This window comes from Apteryx rowi, unplaced genomic scaffold, assembly GCF_003343035.1.
Source record: "Apteryx rowi isolate R43461 unplaced genomic scaffold, aptRow1 scaffold_14, whole genome shotgun sequence".
Lineage (NCBI taxonomy): Eukaryota > Metazoa > Chordata > Aves > Apterygiformes > Apterygidae > Apteryx > Apteryx rowi.
The window spans coordinates 1,095,304-1,113,524 of record NW_020447641.1 but is presented as its reverse complement, the minus strand read 5'-3'; the positions used below and the strand labels follow the sequence as shown (position 1 = coordinate 1,113,524).

The following is an 18,221-nucleotide window of genomic DNA, read 5'->3' as shown; positions in this document are numbered from 1 at the left end:
ATTCAGAACGCGCCTGGATGCAATCCTGTGCAATGTGCTCTAGGTGACCCTGCTTGAGCAGGGGGGTTGGACTAGATGATCTCCAGAGGTCCCTTCCAACCTCAGCGATTCTGTGATTCTGTGATTTTAAAGGAACCTGCTATGTCCCTGAAAACCCTTCAGGCTAAGTATAAGAAACAGGCCAATAAGATGGTGGTGACTTGACATAAAGCCATAAAGAAGTTCAGAGCAGGACTGGTGACTGAATCCACTTTTATCAGTCATAGCCCACATGGCCACCTTGAGACTACTCCTGCTGCTTAATGGTTTTTATGCACATAACAGTCTATCATATGCTTTTAGCATACCTTTAATTTCCTTATTTCTAAAATGGCATTAGTAACTTGCACTTCACGTATCATGCAAAAAGATGCACTTGGAAGGGTATAAAAAATTAAGAGACATGCTGTGTTGAGCGCCCTCCTTGAGGGGAAAATACCTAAAAAGGCTAGGGAAAACATATAATATTTTTATGTTTCGTTAATATCTAGAAGAAGCAAAAACATCTTAAGGTATAATTGTTGGAAGCTAAAATAGTTAGTGACAACATTTACGAATATCAGTTGATTATGCTGATAAAGTACCTAACATTTATGAATAGTTTCATGTAGGTCCTCAAATCATAAATAGCGTGTTGATTGATAAGTAGTAATCATAATACAAATTGATCCTCCTTCTATTTATTAAAAATATTTTTTGACTTGCCTAAATGGCAAACTGTAAAAATCTACAGAACAGGAATTGCTTGTTCTCTGAGTATGCCAGTTGTCCAAGCTCTCCAAGAAATGAAGTCTGTGTGCACTGTGTAATCAGATAGAAATGTGATATCCGAATAGATAATCCTAGTCTGGATGCATTATTACTCACTTATATACTACATTCTCTGCTATAAAAAAAACCTCAGTGGTCAGAAATCTTTGAGACTGTAAATTGGACATTTTTTTTAATGAGCCTTTCCCCTTTTGAAAGAAGGAAGAAATCGCTAATGGACAGAATTTTTGTTTGTTTTGTTTTGAATATGTGTGGCTTTCATATGTGAGGTGAAAAAAAGGTACAGGAGATCTTTTAAAATAGAAATCCCTAAATAAACAGCAACTGCTTTATACTGGACCAACATTATCATGCTAAATAAAAGCTTATTTTAAACTGGCATTAAACTGCTTTAATACATTAATATTTGCAGTTATCATATTTGTTTAATATTACAGCTGGAAACATGCTGTTATGGTTAAGGTTCCCACACTTTTATTCCTTGCTGTCATCCTTAATCTTTCTTTATTAGTACTTTGCTCTGATTCCTCTTAAAATTCTTATTAAATGAATCTAGTTTAGAGGATAATAATTGAAAATATTTTTGTATGAACGGTGTTGAATTTATCTTTGTGTTTAACTTCCTCAGCGGGACCAGAGCACGTCCTCTAGAGAGTCTAATTCTATGAAGAATTTTGCTTGTTAGAACATGAGTTACTCTAGCTCTGCCCAAGTATGTAAAAAGCCATAAAAACCTCACCAGATATCTCTAAATTCCTTTATTCCTAAAAGTACTGTACTACCTTTAAAATTTCTGAGGCTAGAGAGGTGCTTAGTTCCACTAAAAAGCTTGAAATGCTCTAGTATCTTAGTTTTTTTAAAAAAAAAAAAATTTTTATCTATATACATATACACCTAACTGGTTGCTGTTGACCTGGTATAAAGTAAGTCATTTTTCTTTCGGTGAACACTTGTCATACCTTACTGTCACTCTTCACTATTCTGTCTATATGACCTCTATAGTAGCTGAGTGAAAATAAACATTAAAAGTCAGTTTATGCACTACAAAATAGAAAGACTTGTATAGCATTTGAATTGCATTTCCAAAATATGATTTTTAGAACATAACTACATTTTAGAGTTGTTTTTGGAGGACTCGAGTATGATATTCATAGGGTTGCCTGTATATTACAGTGTGATTTTGAGAAAAAATGTCTTTGCTGCTTGTGTGTGGGTGCTTTCTTTAACATCCTCCCTTATTAATTGTTTTTACTGGAAAGTGGAGCTATATTCTTGGGCTTTAACATAAATATGCGTCATATTTCTGTTACATTTGTCTTACTAATACATATATGTATGTAGCCCATAATTATTACTACTTATTATATAATATATTATAATATATGTAGTATAATGTTATTATAATATATTACAATTATACATATTTGTATATAGCTCGGTGAAATATTTTCACTTTCCTTTCATGCAGAATTGATTTTGAGAAACACAGTAACTGCTGTGCTTGGGCTAGCAGTGTTCTGTCTCATTTGCTATCCTTTCTGTGACACGACTGGTGCTGCTACAGTCTTTGGAAGACCTGTGACAGCCCTCATGGTGGATGATCATACCGTAACATACATGTTGGGGGGAGGGGGGGAAGTGTCTTCCTTAACCCCACGTAGCTAGTGACTGGCTTATGTGATGGAACATGTTAAATGTCCCTCTTTTGCTTATTTAATGTAACTGGCTGTTGTCTCCAAAGATCATATAATATTTTCTCAGCACCTGTTAAGTGTGTTTGCAGAATGGATGGGAGGAAGACAGGTTAGGTTTTCCATTCTGGTTAGCATTATGGTCAGTCCCGCAAATGCCACAAATARTATCATATTTGTTGCCTTTTGAATCGAGTAGATTTTTATTTTATCTTGTGTTGTGAGAGATCACTAAAGCTGCCTAAATGATGCTTGCATTATTCAGTACTTTTTATACCTCTGGCTTTACCCCTGAATACTAACATTTTCCATCTTTTAAACTCTGTATCAGAAAACTTTCCGTATCTTTGATTTCCTTTCTTAGAACCTTTACTGTTGTTCTTCCGTATCTGTTTTGACAGGGAGTTAACAGAATATATTTCCAAAAGCATATCTTTATTTAATGGCACTGTGTTTTTTTTGTATCATACTCTAGCACAAAGTAATGATGGATGTCCTCTTCTATTTGGTCATTTGTCCAGCCCAGCGAAATCTCAATTTGTTAATTATTTTAACAAATTTCTGTATCAAAACATGATTAAAGAGTGGAGAAGTCTTTTTTTTTAATTAAATAAACTTTTTAACCATACTTACCACCTCTGTTTTGTTTTTCCTATGCATTCCCTTTTGCTATCAAGGTTGGGAATATTCTTAATAGCAACTATATTCATCAGTAATTTTATCTACTTAATATTTAGTCATTGACTGAAACAGAAGAATTTTTGTTTCTCTTATGACTTCTTTAAAATAAAGCAATGTAGGAAGGAAAGCTCATCTTGGCTCCAATGTGTAAAGATTATATTTCGACTGACTAGTGGGCGTAGTGGAAGACTAGTCAAAAATTCTTGTTGTGTTAGGTTAGCATCATCAGATAAGCGTTAGAAATTTTGCCAAAATACTGAAATTTGAGAAGCCAGTTGCAGTAGCGGAAAATAAAAACTGAAGCTCTATTTTTTTTTTTCTCCTGATTGTTGCACACTTTACTGTATAAATATCCTTTTATTAGACTTTGTAAAAGGTACAAAAAACTTTGGTCAAATGTGATACAGCTGTTCCTGTATAAACTATGTATAGTGCACATGTATCACGCAAACCTCTCAGCTCCTGGAAGTAGCATACACTGCCTAGTGCTTTAGTGACTTGGCAGGGCAGAACCTGCATAAGTAAGTACCATTTCTCTATGGGATCCGAACTTCCTCGGAACAAGCAGCAGCATGGCTGCAGGTCTAGCTAGTGGTAACGTGCTTCTTAAGGGAATCAAATTGGAAAAAGCCTTGTTATCAGTATGGTCCTACCTTGAATCTTGAATTTCAGAAACTTGCCTCCTTACCTCATTTATGCTAAGGCCGAGGGATTTATAGGCTTTTTCACTTGACCAACTCAGTGTTATATGTGTAGCCTGAAGCATCAAGTTGAAGTGAGGACTACCTCTGTGTGATGTAAAATAAGGATATTATGATGCAGTCACATAATTAGTGTTTATGTTACTGATTTGATCAATGTTTACTTTAGACCATTTTGATAAGCTAGATGCTGTAAATATTCTGGAGTACAATGGGAATGGTTTTGGTGCGCAAGAACATTTAATTGGAAAGAAAGTACTTTTACATCATTTTCATTTTTTTGAGACTTGATTCAAAATTATTTCACATTTCTGCATTGTTTATTAATGATCCATTTCATAAATCATTGAACAGCTTGAACAGTGGAATGATCTGCTTTGTAGAGTGTTGTAGGCAACACTTGTGCTGATATAGGTACTTTTTTAAACGACTTGTGTGTGTTTCGTAAAATATGCTTTATTTTAAAATTAGGGCTTCCTGTTGCAGCTGTTCCAGGAACTCTGAGTCCTTTGGCTATTCCAAATGCTGCTGCTGCAGCTGCTGCTGCTGCTGCTGGCCGTGTGGGAATGCCTGGAGTCTCAGCTGGTGGCAATACAGTCCTCCTGGTTAGCAATTTAAATGAAGAGGTCAGTGAAACAATTTAACTTTTTTTTTTCCTGTTTAGCCACACTTCATCTGACAATACTTTAATTTTTTTGCACTTGGCCTCTTACATCTGGATTTTAAGCTCAAAGTATTTTTGTTGTTCTTTTAATACTCCCCCAAAGTTAATTTTGAAGCCATTATTGTTAAATACTTCTGCTTTCCCAGGTAGCTAATGATTTGGAATGTCCTTTGATAGTCAGCTACCTATGTTTTCTAAGAAAAAGTGTAGTAAATACTGCATGTTTGACGTTTGAATTGAAATATTTATTTTTACGAAATAGCAACTATGTTTTCATTTGTAATTATAATCATGTAAACTACAATTTTTGTTTTCTTCTAGTTATTTGCTGCTTCATTTCATGCTTTTAACTCACATTTTAAGGTCTTAATTTATGTGAACTACTCTAACACATTTTTCTTTGAAGGTTCTCCCAAAGATCTTGACGAGGCACTCTTCCAGTCTCTTAGTAATTTTTTTCTTTGCAGTTATTCATTTGTCTTAAAAAAAAAAAAAAAAAAAAAAAAAAAAAGACAAAGCATTTTCACCTTAAGTGTATCTTTCTTGCTAACTCTGAAGTCTAAAGGGATTTGTTTAGTTTTGCGTTTTTACTGTCCTTTACATTTATTTTGATGGCTGTGAAAGCTGGTATGAAATGTGGGAAGTTTGTATTGGTCTAGCTGTTCCATTTTTGACTGGCCTCTGTCACTGTAAATCATTAAGCTTATTTTATCATCTGGTACTATTTTGTCATCCACAGTCTTGCATGTTAAAATGTGTAGATCAGAGTGCCATTTTGAAAGATTTTTTGCCTGCATTTCATAACCAGCCATGCTTACGCAATTAAAGTTCAAAGTTTAAAGTTTCTATTGCATGCTTTTTTTTTTTTATTTTCATGTTGAGATGAAATGCTGTAGTTTACTCTTGATATGGATGTACTTTACCCATATTTGTCTTGGGTGACTACATTTTACTCAGTTTTTCTTGTACAATACATAAACCAACCATTTTCTGACCAAATTCCTGCATTTCCTATGTACTGACCTATATTTTATTTTTTTTGTTCCCCACTTCCTTATTTTTTTCTTCTGCATTGCTGTTTTCCCTTCCCCATTTCATCCTTTTCCCTTTGTGTTCACCTTCCCCTTCCTCGTCTTTACCCAAATTCCCATGCCCGTCCCTGTCTTATCCTTTTTCTCCTTGTCTTTGTCTATGTTCCCTGTCTTCATTCCCTATGTTCATGCTTCTGTGCTTGAACAAAATGTTCCTCGGACCAACTTGCCCCAATTAACCGCCTTGAAACCATGATCCATGACCACCTCACCATTCTGCGGGAACCACCCTTCGTTATGGATGATCTGTTCATCTCCGCTCTTCCTCGACTCTTCTCTCTTCTTGTCTTACGCTGCTTGCTCTTCTCTCCTTCTAAAGATGGTTACGCCCCAAAGTCTGTTTACCCTCTTCGGTATGTTATTGTTAGCACTATACTTTTATTATTGATTTGATTTTTGTTTTGTTTTTTTTGTTTCACCTTAATTCTTATTTGTAGCTAGCACTTTGGCTTAAAGTTGAACAGTAAATCTTTTGCTATTTTTCTTTTGCTGTTTAAAACTCTCCATAGACACAGATTTTCTTTTAATGCATGCTAATATATTTTGCATGATCTTTAATTTAATATCATTCACATAGCTTTGAGGGTTTATCAGAAATTATTCTTTTCAAAATTCACTATTCAAAATCTATCTCCTTTATTCATTTGTGAGAGTGAGTTTGAGTGAGTGATCTTGTTGCTGTCTGAGTGTTCCATTGATATGTCAAAATACATTACTTAGTTGACTGGCTTTAAAATGAACTTTTTCTTTTGGATTACCTTTGACTTTGAAAAGGTGTTTATGGTGATGTGCAGCGTGTGAAGATTTTATACAATAAGAAAGACAGTGCTCTTATACAGATGGCTGATGGAAACCAGTCACAGCTGGGTAAGATTAGTTTTCTGTTTGTTCCAATTAGTCTGTTTAAGTATTTGAAATTATGCTATGTAAAATCAGGTGAACAAAACATGTTTGTTTGTCAATTTCTTATATCCTGGTTTCCTCCAAGATACAAAATCTTACTGCATCCGCTTGTATTCCAAAACCTCTGCACAGTATCTTAAGTGAATTTAGTAGCAGTGCTGGATCACACATGGAGGTGTTTGTTTAAAGTTAAATACTTGCCCAAATTCTCCAGACTTAGTTCTTATTACAGTCCTTTAGCACACTGACCTTCTGATTTGCTCGTTTTTTCTTGTTTGCAGAGTTATGTTTGATGTACCATACTTTCAAGCTCTGAAAAAGTAACACTGAGTTGAGTAAGCTGCTTGTCTTTTTTTCAGCCATGAGCCATCTTAATGGACAAAAAATGTATGGAAAGATTATTCGGGTTACCCTTTCCAAACATCAGACAGTACAACTACCTCGAGAGGGACTTGATGACCAAGGGCTCACTAAAGATTTTGGTAATTCACCTCTGCATCGCTTCAAGAAGCCTGGTTCAAAAAACTTTCAGAATATATTCCCTCCATCTGCAACGCTTCATCTGTCTAATATTCCGTAAGTGTTGGCTGTCAGTAAGCTGATAGCATTAATGTGAATCACAGCACACCAAATTCACTAATAATTTGCTGCTTATGTTCTGTTTTTTTTTCTTTCTGTAGACCATCAGTAGGAGAAGAGGATCTACGCACATTGTTTGCTAACACTGGTGGCACTGTGAAAGCTTTTAAATTTTTTCAGTAAGTAACTTTTCTGTACATTGTTAGGCAGTCTTTTGTTAAAACTGTAAGTGCACTTTTACAGCACATCCTAGGAAATGTGCATAGAAGACTGAAAACATTAGGAGCAAATCCTGTAGTGGTGTTTGAGTTCTTAATGCCGTTATTTTGTTTCAGAAGAGATCACAAGATGGCGCTTCTTCAGATGTCAACAGTGGAAGAAGCTATTCAGGCTTTGATTGATCTTCACAATTATAATCTTGGAGAAAATCACCATCTGAGAGTTTCTTTCTCTAAATCAACAATTTAAAAAGGCAGATCAAAAATGAGGGTGTATTGCGTTGTTCGGTATTGTCACCTATTGACTGTTCAGGAAAGTGGGGACCAGAGTTTGTCTTCTGTTTTGTTTTGGGTTTTTTTCATGCTGTTATCATTCCTTGGTTGTTTAAAAAAATAAAAAACAAAAAAACACAAAAAAAACTTTAAAAAGCAGTGATACTAACTGCTGTTATTCAACTGTTATTTAGATAAATCATCACTTTGTTTAAAAAGGTTTCAAGTTAATCCCACAGTTTTTCAACTTAGTTGACATACGTGCCTTAAAAAGAAAAACTAGTATTGCCAGAATTGCATAACTAGTAAAACAAATTTGGTTGTCTGGGGCACATTGTTACATGATAATTTAAATATGTTTAGGCAGGGGTGTGTAAAAAGGTTAAGCTTTTGTTTCTCCTGCTTGGAATTGATTTCTTTATCTGCTGGTTTGTCACTTTTTTTTTCTTTAATTGGATAAGATTCTGAAAGAGTAAAACAACATATATGATTTCTGCTACTTTTCTTTTGCCTTTTGTATTTCATGGTTCTGGTCTAGATTCAGTTATGAATGTAGGCATTAGTTAAAATTAACAAGATACAGAATATTAATTTCTTAAAGGACAAAAAGTGACTTCTGTGACTTTGAGCCCTACGTGAAAAGCATTGTGGAATCTTAACCTTTTTGTACACACTCTTGTGGGATGTATCATATAAATGTCAGCACTAAGTAATGTCTTGTTTGTGGCTGAATATTTTTCGTAGATGTTTTTGAAGTTGACATGACTTACGTGCATTTAAATATATATTACCATCTTTAGTTTGTAATTAAGATATGGAATATGGTTGTGGATTTCTGAGCATGTACAGACTGGTCGAGCTAGTTCAGGAACTGGTGCATGTATTTTTCAATGAGGAAGAAAGCTTGCTGCGAACATTTGCAGGAAATTTTGTGGCAGTTTACTAAAACTGACAACCAGGTGGGACCAAAGTTTATGTGCCTTTAGTCTTAATTTACCTTGCATTGTAATATTCAGTTTTAATAAATCTCTTCAAAATATTTTGTATTTAGAAATTGATCTGACTTTACTATAAACATGGCTCAGAATCTACAGATCAAATTAATTTGAAAACAGTTCTCTGTCAGTCTGAACTGTTACCTTGATTCTGTTTAAATGACCAATACTTTTTGAAATTGATGTACTTAGTTTCAAGATTCATAGATTCTGTTATCTATGTAGAAAAAAAAAGTCATGTATATTTTCTATTAGTTGAGTTTTTACATCTTTAGAAATGTAAAATTCAGTATAGTTTGAAAGTGGCACAATTAAAAATTAATTTTCTAACAAAGTTGGGAGGTTTGACGGTTGTTTAATTTCATCTTATGTGTACTCTGCTTACCTCTGTAGCATGCTCAATAAACACTTCTGTAGCTCTGTATTCACCTTTTCTGTCTTTCTCTGCTGCTTTCTCTCTCTCCTCTTCCTTGTTTTTCACTTCTACTGTGCTTCTAAATTCATGTTTATTCTCTGCCAGGGTGGGAAAAGCGTAATATTAGTAACTATAATTTTATGGCTTTTTACCATAAATCTGATACTGTGAATATTGGCTTTTTATTTTTAGAAAGATAGTAATGGCTTTGCAGGCATATGTGCATATTAAACATTTCCCACCCTGTTACAACTTACTGCTTTAAAGACATAACTTTTACTGTAGTTTGTTAGCTTTCTCTTTCTATCTTTTAGTTTTTAAGCAGATTTATGCACTAATAGATCTCTCAGGTTTGCCATGCTCTCTTGCTGCAGTTTCATCTTTCATTTTTTGTCTGCTAAAGATTTTCTACTAATCATACAGTATACTCATGGTTAAAGTGACAAAGTTGTTAACGTTGGACTAGTGGGCCATACGTATTCTAGACCAGGGTCTTTCACATTTTCAGACACATGTCCAAATGAATGTAAAAACAGTTTTGGCACTTTAAAGTGTTTCTGCACACAATTTTGAGCTGATTGTTGATGTTTTTCTCCACTACAAATAGGATTAAAATTTCTGTGCAGTCCCCTTTAAGAGCAACTGTATGATCCTGCGTTACATTGGAAAAAGCTATTGAGTTTCAATTTAAAGCATTTTTCTGTCGCTTCTCCAGTATAACTACTGGAGATTTATTGATGTCAGATTACTTTGTGACCTGATGTCTGTTCTTTGGGTTGGCTTTCAAATCAATAAATAGCTGTCAGCTATTTAAAGGTCACAGTATAACCTAGGGGGCTTGCATTAGTTGTCACTACGCTAAATAAAATGCATTAAGCAGTTACTTGCTGTATCAGAAGTACACCGAAGGTATGACTTAGAAACTTTATTTCATATATCACAGTTATCCCTCAGTCTGAAATACTAGAAAAATTAGTTTCATCTGTTTATGAAACTTCGTGAATCCATGTCCTCTCACAAGACTTGAACACCCAAAGGCATTGAGGTGCCTGTCTCCTGATTGACTTGAACAGTAGTTGAGGATCTTACTAGGTTGGTCTAAGTTTTTTCATCTGTGATAGTTTGTCTTATATTTTTAAAAGCAAAAATGTATCATGTTTCTTTAAGTGTGTGTCAAAATGTGCTTGCATGTTTCAAATAGAACTATGAATTGAAAGTTACCACTCCACAAGTTCAGCTTGCACTGAACTATTTCCACTCTAAAACATCTGTATCAGATAGCATACAGTGATTGCCATGTGTATAATGTTGAAATAACTTTAAATGTGCAATGCTTGAATGTTTACAAATATAGGGGCTTTGTAAGACAAACTTATTCATCTGTTGCTAGGCTTATTTCTTTAAAAAGAGGTATCTATATTTTTTTCTCAGCATGAAGTTCTGTGGTGAAAACTCAAGGGAAGGAATGTATATTGAATTTGACTTGTTATCAATTCAGGCACTTTCATTATGAGGTTATATTTATATCAGTCTAAATTAAAAGCAATGATGGTCATAAATAGCATGGAAGTGTTTTTTATGAACTCAGTAAAGAAAATCACTGTTCAGTTATTGATGTTTAATCTTTAAAATGATGCCTCTTCAGAACATACAAGTTTTTCCCTAACTGCTAGAAGAGCACTTTTTTTGATAGTAATTTGTACATTTTGGTGGTTATAAAATGTAAATAAATTTCTGTTCTATCTTTAGCTCTTCAGAATGTGAAAATGCAAAACAGCATTAATATTAGAATTTTGCTAAGAACAAAGACTATGAGTAACCTCTTAGATATGGTAGAAATAAGTTCTCAAATTATGTTAGTAGAACTCTACCATAGGCATGTTGATATTCCAAACTCAGTTCCCAATTTTTAGAGTAATTGTAGTATTTTGACACTAGTAGAAAGCATCATGGCTGCTGGGGGGAGGGGGGGTACTGTTCATGAATTGCTAGATTACTCTCTAATGAACAATGACATTGATTAGGTAAGTCCAAAAATGATTTTTTTGATCAGGAGATGTCTGCTAGCAAATACAATATTTATAAGAAGTAAAACTTCACAGAATGTTGACTAAAAATTGTGGCAAAAATTCTAGCTTTAAGTGAATGCACTTTAAAGTATTTATGTTAACTGTGATTTTGCATGTTATTAACAGACACCTTTTCCCTCCAGGATTAACAGCTTATATTACTGTTTGTAGGTTGGCATTTTTAATGTTTTACATTAATTGACAGTTTCGTAAGCCATCTTATAAAATTTCCCTTTGATTCATTGTAAGTTTCATTATATTTAGTATAGTGTGTTAGAACATGAAAGCACCAATGCAGACGCTTATCTACAGTAGTTGAGGCACTGCAATTTCATACCATAATTTACTCCAAATAATTTGTCTAATCCTATGCTTAGATAATAAATAGTTCTGTTGGCACACTAGAAAAAGATATAAATGATCTGTGTCTCTGCAAACATATATAAGTCCACTAGTCCATCTCAAGAAATTATTTTCTGAGTGTTAAATGTTTTACAGTGAGCAAAGCTTCTAAGAAATTGGATCTTGTTTGGTAGGGATGAGACCGAAGTGTGTATCTATTAGAGCTTATTCCATTCCAGAAACTGAGACAATCTGAAATTCTGAATCTCAACCTTGCCAAATTATTTGAGAATTTGTTCACCACCGGAAAAGTGTCCTATATCTTCCAGTCCCAGTGTGTGTAGAAAGGGTTATTTAAGTAGTGAATGTGGTCAAGATTGTGCTTGAAGGTAGGTTTTTTCAGGCTCTGAGGTCTTGGTTATACAACATCTTCAAAATTTCTCTGGCAGTTCTCTTGGGGAGCAGCTGCAGCATGCTAGTGCAGTACTCATCCACACAGGTCATGAGGAGGGACAGTGATTTTCTGAAACAGTGGGAGGTGGCATGCTATTTTCTATTTTGTGGGCTTTGGTAAAATTATTCAGTGAACTACAGTAATCTGACTGTAAAGAGTGATAACCTATTATAAATTATTCTGTTAGTCCAGAGCTAGTCTGCTAGAACCAGTGACAAGATTTCTGTCTTGCTGAGGAATTGTATGCAACAAGTTCAGAGGATTTTTTAACTTTGAGCATTTATTTAGAATTACCTAATCTGAGCCCCTTGACCTCTGAAAATCTACAGTATGTACACCTGTGTATGTACATGTGTACACAAATACGAGTTTGGTCTCTTCAAGATGGTTTGCAAAAGGGGACTATCTGAGTTCCTGCTTCACCTTAAAAAAAAAAAAAAAAAAAAATTATTACATAGGTATATTATTATTTACCTTCTCTGTGGTTTTCTGAGTTTAACTGAACTTTCTTCCATACTCAGTTTGTTGGTTGGGGAGAAGTAAGTACATTGCTTTGTTTTTCCCCTTTAAAGTTTCCAGCATGTAATTTTTTTAAAATCTGTATCCTTTCACGATTCGTTCTTCTGCACAGAGGCAGAAAAGGAAGAGCAAAGAACTCTTCTTCCTCAGGAAAATACAAATTAAATGTGATTTGACTCAAATATCTTCCATAAAATGTAGCTCAAAATAGCACTCATATCATTGCACGGTTCTGCATATTTTATGAATTTTAGCCCAGTTTCATAAGAAAATGAGACTTGTGTAATGGCACTGTCTCCATGTGGATGTCCTGTTCCCTAGATAACTCTTCTCTCCTCCCTTTCACTCTGTAACCCATTGGTCCATTTCCAGTCAAACTTGAGAAAGGGGACAGAGGTCTTGGATATTAAGTTACTATTTTTATGATGATTAGTTGGCTTGCTAGATAGAAGGCCTTACTCTACTGTGGGGCAGGCAGGGAGCAAATAAGCTGCTTTCCCTTCTGTTTTGGCAGGAATTGTCCGACAAGCATGTGCATAGTTCTGTCTCTTAGGCAGGTGGCAATTTGAGGTAGCAGATATGATGATGTGAGGGTACTGTGTAGAGTGTAGGAGAAGCTGGAGGAAAGGGATGTGTTGCAGTGGGAGGAGTGCTGGACAGAGGAGCATTAAGGGAGCTTCAGTAGGTTTCTCTAAGTTCTCTTCATGCATGGAATAGCCCTTAAGGATTGTTGGTAAGTGGAGAATTTGTGGGTGGAGGTTTTTCTGCTAGTTTACAAACAAGTCTGCTCAAAATCAGTACAGCTGTTGAGGTAACTTTTTTTGTCACTTCTGCTCAGCAGATGCAGAGATGTAAGAGATTAGCAATTCCATGAAGAATGCCATGGAAATTCATTTCCACAGGATGAGTGCTGATCATCCCTGGAAGCCAGCAAAACTGAAAGCCTGAAGCCTTTAGCCCTAAGATAGGCTATACGTCAGGATACCTTGGAGTGATGGATACTGATGGCTTGCCAAGGAGCTACATAGGGCAAGCTGATCAGAACTAGCAAGAGATCTGTTAGACATCATGAAAAGTGATACAAGTTTGTGAACATGAGCTTTTTGGTTTTTGTTTTTGTTTTTTAAGAGACCCACCCTCAAAAAAAAAAAAGTCTACTAGAAGACTTCTGACCATCTGTCTTCCATGGAACACTGCAGACTTAAGTTACAGATTGACCGGTGCTTTGTTGTCCTTTGGTCTGGCCCCATCCCTTTCAGTTCCCTAATAGCCTGGCTTACCTCTCACAGCATCAACTGCAGCTGAAGTCATGCTGGACTAGCCTGTTCTTTTCTGAAGCAAGAGAGGTTTCTCGGCAGCTGCAACTCGCACACATCAGTGACTTTCTGTATGTGGTGGGATGCCAGCCTTATTGCTGCTTTAAAGCATTGACAGTCCTCAGCAAGTGAACAGCCCCAGTGCTGTGCCAACAAAACACTCTTCAGCATGCTGTGGTTTGTTGTCTGAGCATTAGCTTTCAGGTACTAAAGGTAGTTTGGGTACCTTCTGTGAACAAGGGTTGTGTTTCGATGTGTGGTTTTTTTGGTGCTGTTTGGAGGGCGGGGTGAGAGAGACTGAGACATTCACATGGAGTCAATATCTTTCCTGTCAATGTTACAGAAAACAGACTAGGGGTTTTCATTTCCCAGTTCTCAGGCAAATTCTGCTAAACCTTAACCAGTTTGGGTAGAGGTGTGTCTAACCAGTTCTTTAAATTTCACAAGACGAAAGTTACACAACTTCTCTCGTTAGTCTGCATCAGTGTGTTGCTATGCTTACAGTTAGACCTTAGAAAAAACTTCCTAACCTAAGTCTCTTGCTGTAATTTAAGCCAATTTTGGTTTGTAGAAAGTGGTTATTTTCAAATTCCTGTTTCATGTACCTAGAACCTTGTGTTGTCTGGAGTGTAGTTATTTCAGTAATATATGGTTAATAGCAGATGACCTTTTCCTCACAGGAAAATGTGATGAAAATGACTGTGATAGTGTTTGTGGTACCATCCTGTTAGTCATAGGTGGGTATAGTTTGAATGCATTGCACTTCTGATTGCAAAAGAATGATAACACCAAGTGCTTCTGCATTTCTGTGAATGAAGTCTAAATGGCTTTTTTCTTTTTTCTTTTTTTCTTTTTCCGCTCTCCTCCTCCAGGTGGTATACCTTGCTTAAGGAAGGCAGCAGCATATTTTGGTCCACCAAGGGATGTGTTGTCAGCTGTCGCAGTGGGAGAATTACCAAATCACAACTCATTGTCACTAGCAAGTGACTGGAGTTACTCAGTAAAACTACAGACAAACAAATATGTTAAAGTAACTTTTTTCACAAGAATGTAGAGACTATTTGTTAGTTTTTATAAGCTGTGACATAAGCTTTACAATAGGTGGTCTGAATATGTAGTCCTAAGGAAAGAGATTCCACATTTCAACTCTGATTCCAGATCTTGCAAGACTGAAAATTTGCATTTTTATTAATCTGAAGGAATATACCCCTTTTTTACATAACTGCCTTAATGCCTGCCTTTTTAGGTTTATAGCAGCTCCCTTACTTTCTGAAGCGGTGGATACCATAAGTTTGGGAGATTTTTCAAGAGGATTTGAAACAATATATACAGTGTATTCTTCCATAGCTAGGGAAGGTTACAGAGATTTTCTTCCTGCATTGGGAGTAGGTATCCAGCCAGCTCGTACACTTGGCACTGCTTGGTAAGCTTCCAGACAGATTTAGCGCAAGGTACAATATACTGTACTCTGTGCACTTGCACAGTGTTATAAAAACCTAAACTCCTCCGTGAGAAATCACATTCAGAGCAAAATCTGATTATCTAGGGCACCTAGTAGGTTTCTAGGCATCCAAGACTTGCAGGATCAGTGGCTTTTAGGACTCTTCCTCAGAGTTTCTGGGATCTTTCTGTGGCCATAGCCAGTTGCCTCGGAGATTTCAGAACTCAGGGTGCATGTTGTAGAGTGAATAGAGTGAAATGAGGGCTCTGAGCACTTTAGGCTTTCAGATTCAGAAAGTGAGTAGCCCTGGAAATCTGGGAGCCCTTCAGTCTGTTTGAGACAGTTCCTACGTTGGAAGTCCTTGGTCTTGCTGGTTAACTCACTATCAGGTTTGCTTGATATTTAGCACCTGCTGGACTCTTGAGCAGCCAGCATCCTTGTTACACTAAGAAAGAAGCTTTTCAAATGCTTTACAGTATTATTATTTTTTTTAAATATTGTAGAAACTTGAGCAATTTTATGAATCATTCTTAATCATCTGTTTTTTTTTAAAAAAAAGTTATTAGTCCCCTACTTTTGTTACTAAATGTTAGTTACACTTACATTAGTAGAACTCAGTAATATCCTTTGAAGATTTCTAAGGTTTTAATATATTTGTAAGGTGTTAATGCTTGGAGCCTCTATAATAAGCTGACAGCTTGTTTTATAATACCACATTAATATGGGTTGAGATAGGGTAGGGATGAACTTTCAGTAGGAATAGAGTTTGGAACAATCGGCATTCATTTTCCTTGCTGAAAAAAATGAGTCTAGACTTCTGCCATTTAGGAGGCTGTATCTAGGCAACTGCTACCAAATGCTGAGGGGGGGGGGTTGTGGTTTTTTTTTTTTTTTTTTTTGCAGACGTGCTCTGCCCTGTCAAAGCCATTCTTCTAGGGAGAAGAAAAAGTTCATCCAGATGTAGTGACTGTGTATCCAAGAGAGAGAAAACGGAGAGGAAAATGATGTAAATATTGAATTTCTGTACAAGAACAATAGCTTTCCAGAGAGGAGATGGTAGCTGAGAGCTGCTCTGCAAATATCAGCTGAAAGGAGACACTATGTGTAGGGCAGGTGGGCTTGGAGCTGTACAATTTCTCAGCCAGCTTCAACCAGTGTTCCCCCTCCTCTTTTTTTTTTTTTTTTTTTAATATCAAAAATGAATTCGCAGGTTTTAAAGGTGTGGGGGTTTTGTTTTGTTTTTTGTTTGTTTTTTTTGTCAAGCAGCATTATGGAGATAAGCTGTGTATCATTGCTAGGCTATGTGATCTACTTAAAAATGGAAATTATCTAAGATACTGTGAGTTCAGCTGATGAAGAGCAAACTGTTGATTTTTATTAGAATCTCTTGTGGATTAGTAACTGCCACAAATACAACTCTGATCTTCAGGTTGCCATGATGGACAGTATAAAATCTCAACATATTTTTGTGAATCTATGGAATGAGTATTGTACATTGAATTGCACCTGTCTGTCAGATAACAGAATGCCTATTTGCTAGTATTTTATTATTCAGAGATGCTAGCAACTCCTTAAACTGATAAAGAGCTGATGTTTTAAATTGCTTGATTTATATGAGGTATCAAGTTCATTACTAACTTCCTTGTGCTTCCCCTGGGATTTCTATTTGGTAATTTTATGAAGTGTCAAAATGCTCTTCAGTTGTTAACATTTAACCTTCACTTTTTCATTTACGGTCATTTTAAGCAATAAGAAAGAGGGAACAGTTACAAGATTCAAACATTTTGATTTGTCAGCTTTGTCCCAAATTTGATTTTGCTGCATGTGCTTAGGTGATTATCCCTGATATTGCCTCATTGTTGTAATGATTTTCTTTAGATTTTCTTTCTACTGGATAGATAATAATCTAAGTCATTTTGTTATCACTGGAAATGAGTTATTGCCAAAATCCCTCTCTAGGAAATGTGTAACTTTCCTAATGATTCCCATACATAAGATATTTTAACATTTAGTTTAGAACTCTATGAGTAATTGCAGACTTATCCGCATTCAGGGTATTTAGAAGTTGATGTAGGTTATTGGTAATTAAAATATTACAGGCTCCTTCTGTAAATTCAGGATGATATGTCTGGTCTTTGGGAAGGCTAATCTGATGGAGTAATGCTTGCCTTCTCCACTACATAGCTGTATGAATGTGACACTGATTGTTATCGCCTTCATCTTTTTGGTAACTCAGCTCAATTATTTTCATAAATGCTGATTCAATGATGCTAAAAAATGGCTAACTTGTTCGTCTTGTAGTGAAATTGCAGGAGTTATAGGAACTGATAAGTAGAAGGCAAAGGCATATACTTAATGCTTTAAAAATGCAATTATGTAACTAACAATTTTAAAGTCTTTAATACACAACTACCTGATTTCTTGAACGTAACCTTCCTTAAGCAAAATGCAGGAAGTTTTACTCTAATAAATCAAGAACTTAATGAAACTATATACTTATGTCTTTTCTCTTAATACTGCTTTATACGAAAGTTTTAGCTACAAACAGTAGTCATGTCACTTGAAATGGGTTAGGTTGTTAATATCAATATGTTTATTCTCTCCCAGATGTTATTGCTGATACAGCCGTCAAGGTACAGATGYGAATGTGTTGCTGATGCACCTTTTGCACTGCAAGCAGCAGTGTGGAATCCATCAGGATGTGATTTCACTTACCGTTGAGCCATTCTTACGGCTTGCTGCTATCGAAATGATCAGCTGTGCCTTTTCCTTTCTTGGCTATGTGATTTTTGTGCCAGATCTAATGCCTAACTTGCCCCTCAATAAGATGATTTGGCTTGCTAAATTGGCCGCCTCCCTGCCAAGAAAAGCCAGCGCCCCTCTTGCCCTGGGTTATTTTTCTGCCATTTAGTGAACAGAACCCAGTTACTGAGAGATTAGACAAAAGCCAGAGTTGATGTGAGGGAGCATATTCCTTGGCATGGGGGGAGAAAACAGTGACTGCCTCAGTAGGAGCCAGATATCAGCTAAGATGTAATAAAACCTTAGCTTTAAAATAC

The 18,221-nt window shown here is 35.8% G+C and overlaps 1 protein-coding gene across 8 annotated transcripts in view; it reads left to right on the top strand.

The window, feature by feature from the left end:
• Nucleotides 1-8,940, top strand: part of PTBP2 (polypyrimidine tract binding protein 2) — a 56,307-nt gene extending 47,367 nt beyond the window's left edge. For 4 of the 8 annotated variants that reach the window (XM_026057567.1, XM_026057565.1, XM_026057561.1 and 1 more), the window contains 6 exons: nt 4,355-4,509; nt 5,958-5,991; nt 6,413-6,505; nt 6,901-7,117; nt 7,222-7,299; nt 7,456-8,940. In XM_026057567.1, coding sequence (XP_025913352.1) covers nt 4,355-4,509; nt 5,958-5,991; nt 6,413-6,505; nt 6,901-7,117; nt 7,222-7,299; nt 7,456-7,588 — 710 coding nt within the window. In that variant the 3' untranslated portion in view covers nt 7,589-8,940. The remainder of the gene's footprint in view (nt 1-4,354; nt 4,510-5,957; nt 5,992-6,412; nt 6,506-6,900; nt 7,118-7,221; nt 7,300-7,455) is intronic. The other 4 variants (XM_026057566.1, XM_026057563.1, XM_026057564.1 and 1 more) reach the window with 3 other exon arrangements.
• The last annotated feature ends 9,281 nt before the right edge of the window (nt 8,941-18,221 follow it).